General features: G+C 36.7%; 1 protein-coding gene across 1 annotated transcript in view; it reads right to left on the reverse strand.

Annotated features, from left to right (window-relative positions):
- Positions 1–13624, reverse strand: part of POLQ (DNA polymerase theta) — a 76417-nt gene that overhangs the window by 49719 nt on the left and 13074 nt on the right. Inside the window, exons 7-9 of the mRNA XM_016199913.2 lie at positions 10923–11070; positions 8490–8636; positions 1907–2119 (exon numbers count right to left, since the gene is read on the reverse strand). Of these exons, the coding sequence (XP_016055399.2) occupies positions 1907–2119; positions 8490–8636; positions 10923–11070 (508 nt within the window). The remainder of the gene's footprint in view (positions 1–1906; positions 2120–8489; positions 8637–10922; positions 11071–13624) is intronic.

Below are 13624 nucleotides of genomic sequence, written 5' to 3' on the forward strand. Positions count from 1 at the left end.
GCCACTCAGCTAAAGATTACATTCTAAAGTCTCCCTTGCATTTGGGAAATGTAACCATGTGACTAAGTTCTGGCCAACTGTATATGAAGAGAAAGACTATGTGCAACTTCTTAAAAGTGCAGGACGTGTTCCTTACTTCCTCATTTCCCCTTCTGGATGGTTAAAATGCAGATGTGATGACAGACTGGAGTAGTCATCTTATACCACAGGATAGAAAGCATATTGCTGAACACGGAAAAACAAACTAGAATACTAGGTCCCTGACATTGGAGTTACCATATCAGCCCCAGATTACTTAAATTGTACTGTTATATGAGAAGAAATTAACTTCTACCTTGTTTAGGTACCTGTTATTGTTGGCCTTTTTTATAGCAGTGAACTTATATTCAAACTAATCCAGTGACCAATAAATTGTAGTCAATTCTTATTATTTGTGGTAGTTATGTTCTACAGTCGCCACAAACACTGATAGGGAGTATCGAACCATTGCTCCTAAGGGAAATACAGGGCTAGCTTCCTGCAAGACCCTACACTCAACATTTTCAACAAAATCTTGTTTTAGGTGTGTTTCTGTTTAAAGAGACTTATTTAATATGTTACTGATTTATTGACATTAAACTAACAGCCAACAGTACTATATCTCATGGCTAAATAAAGCTTATTTAACACACTTATTTTCTCTATAGGGCACATCACAGCCTTCTTGCACTTAGGAACACTAGATAACTGCATACCAGCACTATGCTTGGAGTCACTTTAAATAGTCAAATTACCAAAAAGCCCAAAAATGTGGCACTAAATTGACCGTGAAAACAATGCTTGTTTACAGTGTGAGAGCTAACACAAGAAGGTAGAGGGTCATGTGTGCTTCCAGAGACTCAAATTTTTCACTGCTCTGGGGATTATGAATAAATTTTAGTAAGTAAGCTTATTCATAAATATGAGATCCACCAATATTGAGGATCGACTGTATTTAGGGACCTCACATGACAAGTAAAGTTATTCTAAAAGTCACTTCCTCAATATACTATCTAGCTTTTTGTGCCCAGAATAACCCCCTTATTTTCCCATTAAGATTGTCCCTTTTCTACTGGATATCCAAATTTCTCTTCAATAGCCACAGAACTGTTGCCTATTTATTTGAAATCTAGTATAATATTGGAGTCAATAAACTACATCCTAGAGAAGATAAAGAAACAGAGAATGTTCCTCCAAAATATCTTTAATGTTAGAAGATTCATAACAATTTAGTCACACCCAGAATAATGTAGGAGGTTAGAAATAATATATATGCTATAATAGTATTACTACTACTAATAATCATGTTATATTGGTATTTAATTCAAAAAAGCCTCTTCCTCATTGTTTAAGACAAAACTTTTGTTTGGACTTCTGGTAACATTATCATTACTTGCTGATGCAAGGTAAAAAACTGAGACAGTTGTCTTTAGAGCCAGCACAATTTAGAGAGAAAAAGATGGTATGTAAAGTTCCTATTCCCAAAGTGTGACAGTGCTTCCTAGCTCTCAGCATCACTATTTGAACTCTCTCTTAGACCTAAACAGAACTAATACCCATGAAAATGTCTCCCTTCATTAGCACTAAATAGCACACTATACTGGAAATTAAAAACCACATTCTAGCTAATGTGATAAGTCATCTTGATTAACATAACACTGAATCATTTCACTCTAGATATAATACAAAAGAAAATCTTAATTCTTCTTTAGTAAAAAATCAGTGGTTGACAATATATGAAGAATAACTTACATTGTAAGTATTAAGTAAATCCAAAAGGATGATATTAGTGCACTGAATAACAAACACAACCTGATGAGAAACGCAACACAGCAAATAGAATGACACTGTCCTTCAGCAATGCTATTAAAATTAAATTCAAACTCACCTACTGTGTCTACTCCTTTCCTGCCAGCACGACCAACCATCTGCTTGTAAGTAAGAATATCTAGAGTTTGACCACTGAAAATGGGAGTCCGAATAATTACACGTCGTGCAGGTAAATTCACCCCAGATGAAAGAGTAGAAGTTGCTGCCAAGACCCGAATCTGACCTTGACGGAAGGCTCCTTCAATGATATCCCTCTCCTCAAAAGTAAGACCTAAAAAAAGGAAGTTACAATAACATACACAGACGGCCCTTAACACAAGGGTTACAGACACAGACCTCACACACACAGTGGAAAGTCAGTATTTAACTTTTGACTCCCCCCAAATTCCTACTGTTGACTAAAAGCCTTGCTAATAATAGTCAATTCATACATAGTTTGTATGTTATATGTACTATATACTGTATTCTTACAATAAAGTTAGAGAAAAGAAAATATTAAGAAAATGATAAGAGAAATATTTATAGTAGTGTACCGTACTGATACAATAAGTTTACATCATCTATTTACAAGATGAATTGTCTGTCAGTACCTATATCAATATTGCCTTATATGATACCAAACACTGTAGATATTATATGTATTACTAACACTGAACATCAATAATGAAATATATGAAAAAGAAATTCATATTTATTTACAGATACAGCAACTCATGCTTTAATAATGAAGCAGCAGCAATACAATTGCTTGATGGCCATCTACTATAAACGACATGACGGCTTCACGACAGCCTCGCCTGCACACTAGTAAATGAGTAGTTATAAAATTTTTATAGCATAGAGTAACAGTCATATTCATAATAAAGGAATTGGAAACATTGTTACAGTGTTTTGAAAACCACTTACCTGTGATGATAGGCTGATACACAAAGATATGTTGTACAGTGATGTAATTTTTGAAAGCAGTTATAAAACAGTAAGAAAACACATTATTAATTTTATATTAAATATCACTCACCTTATGCCTATGTAAGGACAGGCTATCATTCAATACAAGCCTTGCTCATGATGTTCTACACGATGAATACTTAGGTGATGATGATGACACAGAAATGTCTCATACAGTTCCTGCCACACAGTTGTTATATTTTCACATGAAGACACTCACACACATACACAACAGGGAAGTTTATTAACTGTATAGCATGATGATTATTTACTATTCATTAGGTGGAAGTGGATCATCATAAGTTTTCAATCTCACCATCTTCACATTGAGTAGGCTGAGAAGGAGAAAGAGGCGGGGCTGGTCTCGCTGTCTCGGGGTGGCAGAGGCGGGAGAAAGGGTGGAGGTAAACGAGGAAATAAAAGAGGGAGGCGCATTCAGCATAACTTGACAAAAATACACTAATTTCTGTCTGACTTCTTTTGCTTTTTTTTTTCTCTAAAAATGTTTCTTCTTCCACTGTTTGCATTAGTTTCGGTGCCCACATCATAGAAGGGTCCATGCTATAAAAGAAGCCAAAAGCACTTTTGAATAACTGGAACCCTTCAGCCAGATTGTCTAACGTCCATTTGATTTCCGGCACTGCCTCTTCTATGGTCTTCATCTTCTGGCTCTGGTTTGAAAGCACTCATCTCCATCAACATGTCTTCTTCAAGATCCGTGTCTTGAAAGCCTTCTTCGCCCACCTTTTTTGCTGTATTCACAGTTTCTTTCATGGTTTCTATGATTGGCTCTGTCATAAATCCTATGGAGTCATGCACAATACCTGGACAGTTTTCTCCAGTGGGAATTTATTGTTTCAGACTTGATGGCTTTCATGGTATTTTCTGTAACAATGGCATCTTCAATGGTGTGAACCTTCCAGACTTTCATGATGTTCTCCCTATCAGAGTTCTCTTCCATAGCATTGACAATCTTTTCCATAGAGTACAATAGGTAGTGAGCCTTGCAGGTCCTTATCACCCCCTGATCTAGAGATTGAATTAGAGGCATTTTGTCTGGGGGCAAGTAGACCACATCAACATATTCAGTGTTGGACTCATGAGTTTCTGGGTGACCAGGGACTGTCCAATACCAAAAGTACTTTAAAAGACAGTTCCTTACTGGCAAGGTATGTCCTGACTTCAGGGACAAAGCATCAATGAAACCAATCCACCAAAAGGGTTTCACTATCCAGGCCTTCTTATTACAACCAAAAGACTGGCAGCTGGTGTTTATCTTTTCCCTTCAAGGCTCAGTTGTTAGTAGCTTTATAGATAAGGGCAGTCCTGATCACAAACCCAACTAGGTTTGCACAAAATGGTAGAGTTAGCCTATTTCTTCCTGTCTTAAATCCTGGTGCTCGTTTCTCTTCCTTACTAATAAATGTCCTTTGTGGCATTCTTTTCCAGAATAGGGCACTTTCGTTGCACTAAAAACCTGTTCAGGCAGACATCCTTTCTCCTCAATAACTTTTAGTGGCGTCTGGGTCAGCAGAAGCTGCTTCTCCTATTATCTTTTTTTTTTATCCTGCATCTTTTTAATTTTTTTAATATTTATTGTTGAGAGTGTTATAGATGCCCTCTCCCCCCCCCCATTGCCCCCCTCCACCTAGTTCCCACCCCACCCCAGTGAATAAAATAGAACCAGTGGCATGGAAACATGGAACAGACTGATGAATCTAAGAGGGAATGGGGGAGGCCGTCCAAGAAGAGATTAACCAAAGAACTTGTATGAATATATATTCTCCTGTTATCTTGACATTTTTGCAGCCAAACCTCTTTCTAAAATTATTAAGCCATCCTTTGCTAGCATTAAATTCTCCAGCTTTAGATCCTTCACCTTCCTTTGCTTTAAGTTGTCATATAATGACTTCGTTTTTTCTTAAATCATATGAGAGTCTATAGGTCTGCCTTTCTTATAGCAATCCTGCACCCACATAAAAGCTGCATTTTCAATACAAAATAAAAAGATAATTGGCAAAAAGTGCAAGGTTTTCATGCCTGCTGGCACAGCTGTGGGAAAAACTTCACAAATTTCCTCTTCTTTACTTTACAGTGTTCCTTATGCTGGACTTATCTTGAAATGGTGAGCAACTGCAGCTGCAGATATCAATCCACAGTACAGCTGAAGCAATTCACCTTTGTCTTGTAATGTCATGACTTTTCTCTGCTCCTCAGGAGCGCTTCCAGCATCACTAGAGGCACTTTGTATGGGTTTCATGGTGTTATTCAAGGTTTACGGTGTTGACTAAACACGTGAAAAATATGCAAGAACCAAGAAAGATCACTTTTTACTGCAATACCCAATCTACTGCAGAGACAAACTGCTCACAAGGGAATGATTAGTGCCACAGGGCATTTTAAGTGCTTCTCACAGCCCTTGAACAATAGCATCAGGAGGTGGCTAAGAAACTGTTATAGTAGTACAGAGTACTACAGTTAAGTTTATGCAGTTATCATAACTGCACAACATAGTATCTTTACATTTCTTTCCACTGCTAATGGCACCATGCATGGTCTGTGTTTCTGTGCACAAGTTTTGGTAAATTTTAATTTTTTATAATAGATCTGTGTATATTTTATGGTATTAAATGGACTAATAGACTTTTTTATGGTGTTATAATACACTAATATCTAAATATATTTTATGCATTCATTACATACCTGTTCAAAATTTTTTTTTGATACATGTATTTCTAAGCTACACAGTTCATCTGTGAGGTTTTTGTTTTATTTATTTATTTATTTATTTATTTATTTATTTATTTATTTAGTGGGGGTTTTTTAAATTAAATTTATTGGGATGACATTGGTTAATATAATCATATAGGTTTCAGGTGTGGGTTTCTATGTTACAAGATCTGTATTTTGCACTGTGTGCCTACCACCCAAAGTCAAATCTTCTTCCGTCACCATACATTAGGACCCCCTTCACCCCTCACCCTCTTCCCTTTGGCAACCACCACACTGCTGTTTGTGTCCATGAGTTTCAGTTTTATATCCCACATATAAGTGAAATCATATGCTTCTTAGCTTTTTCTGACTAACTATCATATGCTTATTTCACTTAGCATAATCTCAAGATCCATCCATGTTGTTGCAAATGGCAGTATTTCATCCGTTCATATGGCATCTGTGAGTTTTTTAAATTGTTGCAAATTTCAAAAAAACTTTACAATATATTTATTGAGAAAAGTCTGCAAATAAGTGGACCCACACAGTTCAAACCCATGCTGTTCAAGGGTCAACTGTGTATATACATGCATGCATATGTCTATGTACATATACTTAAATTTTTATTTATATATAGCATGATAAAATTTTTAAATAAATTGAAAAGGTTAAATTACTAATCCTAGAAACTATGTATTCTTTTTTTAAAATATGTCTTTATTTTTTTGAGAGAGAGAAAAGGAGAGGGAGGGAGAGAAATAGAAACATCAATGATAAGAGAGTCATTGATTGACTGCCTCCTGCACACCCCCTACTGGGGGTATTGAGCCCACAAGCCGGGCATGTGCCCTAACTGGAAATTGAACCACGATCTCCTGGATCATAGGTCGATGCTCAACTGCTGAGCCACGCTAGCCAGGCAAAACTATATATTCATAATCATATCCTTAGCCCATATAATCATGGAACGACCACTCCTTGTAAGAAATTCAGTGACTACCATAATCCTTGCAATCTTGGCAGCTTATTTGATTTTTAAATACTTCTAGCCCTCTCAAAACACAATATGACAATTTCTAAAATTAATCTGAGTTTGATACATGTGTAAGAATATTTCAATACACCTTGAAATAAAAGGAAACAGAGTGCCATAAAATTAGGGTAGCAAGTACAATAGTCCCCCCTTATCTGTGGTTTTGCTTTCTGTGGTTTCAGTTGTCTGCAGTCATCCTTGGTCTGAAAATATTAAATGGAAAATTCCAAAAATAAACAATTCTTAAATTTTAAATTGTACTGCTCTGAGTAGGGTGATGAAATCTCACACTGTCCCCCTGCCTGCCTAGGATGTGATGCATTCCTTTGTCCAGCGTATCCATGCTGCATACACTACCTGCCCGTTAGTCACTTAGTGGCCATCTAGATTATCAGATTGACTCTTGGTATAGTAATGCTTGTGTTCAAATAACCCTTTCTTTACTTAATAATGACCCCCACAGCACAAGACTGGTAATGGTAATTTGGAAATGCCAAAGAGAAGACATAAAGTGGTTCCTTTAAGTGAAAATGTTAAAGTTTTCCACTTAATAAGGAAAGAAAAAAGACTGTACAGTCCCATGCTGCATAATGACATTTTGATTCAACAACAGACCACACATATGATGGTGGTCCCATAAAATTAAAATGGAGCTGAAAAATTCTTATCACCTAGTGACGTCATAGTATAACACATTACTCACATGTTTGTGGTGATGCTGGTGTAAACAAACCTACTGCGCTGTCAGCCATATAAAAGTACAGCACATACAATTATGTACAGTACATAATATTTGATAAGGATAATAAATGACCATGTTACCGGTTTATGTATTTACTATACTATAGTTTTCATTGTTATTTTAGAATATTCTCTTTCTACTTACAAAAACTGTTTACTGTAAAACAGTACTCCAACAGCAGCCTCATACATCTCGTGTTTACTACCTCTCTAGATTGTGTCATTTTCTCTCGGGCTTGATTTGATCTCACGTTGTTTTATAGATTTAGTGTAGCCCATGTGTAAAGTGTTTATAAGTCTACAATAGTGTACAGTAATATCCTAGGCCTTCACATTCACTCATCACTCACTCACTGACTCACCCAGAGCAACTTCTAGTCCTGCAAGTTCCATTCATGGTAATGTACCATTTTTCATTTTTTATAACATATTTTTACTATTTTTACTTTTATAGCATACTTTTCTATGTTTAGATATATTTAGATACAAATACTTACAATAGTGTTACAATTGCCTACAATGGTCAGTCAGTACAGTAACATGCTATACAGGTTTACAGCCTAGGAACAATAGGTTATACCATATAGCCTAGGTGTGTAGTAGACCGTATCACCTAGGTTTGTGTAAGTGCGCTCTGTGATGTTTGCACAAGGTCAAAATTGTCTAATGACACATTTCTTAGAATGCATCACTGTCATTAAGCAGTGGTTGACTGTATGCTATGGTTGCTAACATCTATGGTAAGAATGAGTTTTCTATCCATGAAATTGTAAAGGAAAAAACAATGTGTGCTAGTTTTGCTGTCACACCTCAAACTGCAAAAGTTACAGACACAGTTGTAATAAGTGCTTAGTTAAGATAGAAAAGGCATTAAATTTGTGGGTGGAAGACGATTCCAGAAAACACACTCTGATTGGCAGCAATGTGTTGCACCAGAAAACACTGAGCCTATACAAAGAATTCAGTAAAGGATCCCTGAAACAAGTGACACCAAGCCATTTACTGAAAGTAAGGTTTACTATACAGATAGGTAAACTTAAACATGTTTGTTTTACTCTTGCTTAATCTTCATCACACAAATTCTTACAATGAAATCTAAGAGTATAAAGTGTGGTTAGCTAGAAAGCAAAGCAGGTAAATACAAAAATGAAGAAATTGTGAGACTTGGGGAAGGAGCTTCTTAATAACAGATTATAAATATGGATACCTGCATGATGAAACGCTACTCCCCATGGTACAGTTTTTTGTAATACAGAGTCCAGTCCTGCAGGCGAATGTTTTAGCTGATCAATCACTTCTAGGAGGCCCTTTTGTTCCAACATCACTGGTGAAAGTTCAGATGATCTTGTCAAACCTGTCACACAAAAACATTATCAACACTGTTCACCTCTGTCTGGATCTCTTTAAGTGGTATCTGCCAGAGCCATTACAAAGCTAAACACTAAGGCAATGGTTCTGAAACTACTACATAGAATAATCCTTAACACCTTTTCAAAATACTGGCTCTCACCCCTGGACACTAAATAAGGAATTTTAAAATCTCCCCAGGTGCCCTAGCTGGTTTTGCTCAGTGGTTAGAGCATCGGCCTGCAGACTGAAGGGTCCTAGGTTTGATTCTAGCCAACAGCACATACCTCGGTTGCAGGCTTAAGGCCAGGGCACACACGGGAGGCAACCAATCAATGCGTCTCTCTCACATCTCACATCAATGTTTCTCTCTTTCTATCCCTCCCTTCCACTCTCTCTAAAAAGCAATAGAAAAAATATCCTCAGGTAAGGATTTAAAAAATAATAAAAAAAATAAAATCTCCCCATTAGATTCTAAAGCGCACCAAAGTTTAGGAAACCCTGTATTAGGGTGAGACCAAGCCCACAGGAGCAGACCAAAGGAACCAGCTGAAGGAAGAAGAGGATTATAGACAATAACTACCACATAGAGCCTAAAAATCAAAACCTTTGCTCAAAGCGTGTCCCACCAACCAGCAGTGTCAGAATCACCCAGGAGCCTAATTCTATGTGAAAAATTTCTGGCTTCTTTGGCACCAATTTGATAATTAATTACATTATCTTCTGTTTTTGCCTCTGTGTAAACTTCTCCTTGAGTAAAACCTTAACTTTCTGCAGGAACTATGTTTTGTTAAAGAATCTCCCAGTTTGGGATTTGTGAACTAGTAAAACTTCTCATAAAATATATTTTTACTTTTTAACTTTTTAGGTTAACTTTTCTTAAAATTTTGAGGACCCACAGAGGGTTGCCAATGTTTTATTATGCTGAGGACGATTAAAAAATTTTAAATTATCATTGATCAGTATCTTTATTTCAAAAGAAAAGTCACTTAAACATTAAAAAAATTACTAGGGATAATTTCAGAATTTGAATTTTAGCTTTATGAAAAATGTGCAACTGGCCTTTACCTTTCTGGCATTTCATCATAGCCTAGGCTCTAGTCCAAGCACTAGGATTTGGGAACCACTGCTACAAATCAAAATAAAAGGACCTCAAGCAAAGAAAATAATAATTTTTCTAGTTATTAAGAAATATAAGTTTCCATGGTACATCATAAGGAATATAAGTTGGCAGAGTACTGAAAGTATCAATTAAGAGAGAACTAGAAAAGACATTATAATGTTGGACTGGAGCCTACCCAATATAAACTTCAGGCAAAGTTTACTTGTTGGAATTTGGCTTGTGATATCCATCACTCATCTTCATAATGCCACTGGCATAATGCAGTCATAAAATATTATAATATTCTGTGACCAGAACTGGTCTCTGTCTTCCCAACACTTATCTTGGACCTCAAGGGACCATACAGTAGTAAAATCAGTAAAAATATATACTAATGATTATAGCAATACATTCAGCAATAAAAAATGTAACAATTTAACATGCTAGATGAATCTTAAAAATATCTTGCTGAGTGAAAGAAGACAGACACAAAAGACACATGCACACTACATGACTTCATTTACATGAAATTCTAAGAAAAGGCACAACTAATCTGGAAAAACAGAAAGCAGATCAATGCAATGGTTGCCTGGGGCTGGGGATAGAAGGAAACAGCACAAAAGCAAAAGAGAACATTTTAGGGTGATAGAAATGTTCTATATGTTGATAATAGTTGGTGTCAAACAGGTGTATACATTTGTTTAAACTGATTAAATTATACACTTCAAACGGGTACATTTATTATATATAAATTATACCTCAATAAAGCTTATTTTAAAATAAATATAAATATATTTGTATATACATATATTTTTATATATGTATATGTATGGGTGATTCTTTTTAGAGTTTAGAAATATAAAAAAAGATATAGCTGCTTTCCCCCAAGAATTGTGTGTGTGTGAAGTTTTATATATAATTTAGGGGATTTGGAGATCAAACTCTTAAAGCCCATTGATCCCAGATGTATCCAGTCTTTTAAAATCTAAAGATTAGACCGAGAGTGTGTACACCTGTCTATAGTGAGGATAAGAGGAGTATTATTCACAAAAGCATAGTTTTGTAAGGAGTGCCCAGAGGGCAGGTGGTGGCAATGAGGAAAGAGAGCCATGTTTTTGCTAATATAATTGTTACCATTACTTTCAGCAAATGTATTAAATATTGAGGCTTTCATTTCAATCAGTAACTTACCCTCAGCTTGATGGTGTAGATTGTAAAATTCATGGGCAATGATATCTGCCAGCTTCTCACACCATTTCTTTGATGGACAGAAAAGTAATACCGAATGGTTATCACGAATGGTCTCATAGCATAAACTAACAACATGGTCCTCATCCCCCTAAGAGAGAAAAAGAAATAGCCACTCTGGTGGTACATTCAAAACATCAATTTAAAGTCACACATTTTTCTTCATAAGGAATCTTTTTTCTACTCAAAGGCATAATAAAAATCAGTTACAAAGTCAGTAACAAAACAAGAAGAAAAAAAGAAATAAACTTCCTTATGATGTAAGGTGAGAAGGAATTATTTTCTATTCACTTAACTAATATTTATTGACCTCCAACCCTCAGACAATGGGAATACAATGGTGAGCAAAAGTCAAAGTCCTATCTTCCAGAGTTTAGATCTCACTGTGGACACACATTAAAGTGCTAAAATAAATAAATAAATGTAAAATACAATCATAAGATGTACCATAAAAGAGTTTTTTGGTGTTTTGAGGCCTCACATTTGACATAATTTGACAGAAAGATCTGAAAGGAAGGTTTCCCTGAGAAAAATGACAATTTATCTGAGATTTGAAGGAGAGGAGGCATTATCTCAATGAAAGGTAACTGAAGGGCAGAGGAAACATTACAGACAGAATAAAGAACATATGTGAAAGCCCAGTGGTGGCCCACTGAGTTCTCAAAACAGGAAGGTCAGTGTGTGTAACTGCATTAATTAATTCATCCATCCATTCACTCATTAAACAAATACTTACTATGTGCCAGATACTGTTTTAGGCACTGGGGATGAAAAACAAAGCAGAAAAAAAAGCTCTGCCTTCAGAGTGTTTCTAGTCCAATAAGAAGAGACAGTTAATAACAAAAACAAGATAGGCAAAACACACAAAAAAAGTGCTAAGAAAAAAATAAAACTGGGAAAATAGGGACCAGGAAGAGGAGGACACTATAGCTTACCTTAGATAAGGTGGTGGGGCAGGGGTGTCTAAGAATGTGACATTTGAGTAAAGGTCCAAAGGTGAAGAGTAAACTATACTGATGCCTGGTGGGGAAAGCATTCCAGACAAAGAGAACCTGAGGTGGGAGATTCTTGGCATATTATTGAACAGCAAAGAGGCTGTGGAGGGAGTCAGAAGGAAAATAGATGAGGTCAAGCACTAAGAGGGTGAGGGCGGGTAATGTGGGCCTCGTAGGCTACTATAAAGACGTTGGCTTTCATTCTAAATGAAACAGGGAACTATCACAAGGTTTTTAGCAGAATGGTTACATATCTATTGTTCATTTAAACAGATCACTAGCTCCTGATTTAAGCATAGATGGAAGGGGACCAGGAGAGAGCAATTAGGAGGCTATTTCAATAATTCAGGTAAGAGTTGAAAGTGATTAAAAAAGGGTAGGCGTATAGACATGGTAATAGAAGAAAAAGATTAACAGAAGAGTAAATGAATGTTTACATATATAATTATTGAGGTAACCAAGGCATAGTCAAGTGAAATTTGGAGTACAGAGCAAAGCAACTGAATAAGGCTCCATAACAGGCATATAGAGGCCACAAATGCATACCTGTGAGGGCACTGAAACAGGAATTTAGTCCTGATCTCAGCTCTGAACTTACCCTTTGCTGGTTCAGTACTCAGAGACACAGTTCTGCACAAAAATAGAAGACGCCTCACTTCACAAGTGGTGAGTCAGCCTCTAACCTCAGAATTAAAGAATCAGGCTTAGAAAACTACTGTGAGCTAAAACGTTTTAAGTGTATTTAGGTGTGTGGGAAGGAATTTATCATTTATTAAGCACTTTCTAGATGCTAGACAATTTTTTAAAATCACATTTCATTCTTACAACAATACTAAAGATAAGTCTTATATCTCATTTTATACATGAAGACACTACATTCAGAGAGGCTTTGTGATTCCACTACTGTCACAGCCATATCAAGTATCTATTAAGTATCAGAGGCAGATCTGATGCCAGAAATGATGTTTTTTTCTGCTCTACTATATATTTAGCCTACCATTTAACAGAAGTTTAATTTTCCACATTAATGTTTAGTATAAGCTAAGCCATAAGAAATCTTTTCCGAGGAGATCCAAGATGGCAGCAGGCTGAGTGGAAGCTAGACTGACACTCTCCGGGGACCAATTTGGATTTACAACTAAAACACAGAAAAACCATCCTGAAAACCAACTGAAGACTAGCTGGAGAGCCTCTCGCCCTGCCCAGAGGAGTTTCTACAGCCTGAGGCTTGTTAAGAAACTGGTAACAACCAACCACCCCACTGGGTAGAGCTTCTACAACCTGAAGCTCATTAAGAGAATCAGATTAATCAGTCTGCAGGCAGAGGCATACCTCAGGGTGCTTTGAGTCTTTGCCTGATCTGCTTCGGGACCTAGGCCTTAGAAAAGTAGACTTTGGTGTGCATCTTGGTCCTGTCCAAATGCACCCAGCCCCAGCAGTGGAGACCTCAAGCCTAGGGTTGTTGATAGCTATAAACAGGGTACTCAGGGCCAGTCACAAACTGCATCTGACATTGGCCTGTACCAGAGACCCTCCAAAAAGACTGAGTCCTAGCAGATCTACCTAACACTTAAAAGCCCAAAAAAGTAGCTAAAATGGGGAGACCAAAAAAACAAGCCCCAAATGAAAGAACAAGAGAACTCTCCAGAA

Source organism: Miniopterus natalensis, chromosome 6, assembly GCF_054644295.1.
Source record: "Miniopterus natalensis isolate mMinNat1 chromosome 6, mMinNat1.hap1, whole genome shotgun sequence".
Classification (NCBI taxonomy): Eukaryota; Metazoa; Chordata; class Mammalia; order Chiroptera; family Miniopteridae; genus Miniopterus; species Miniopterus natalensis.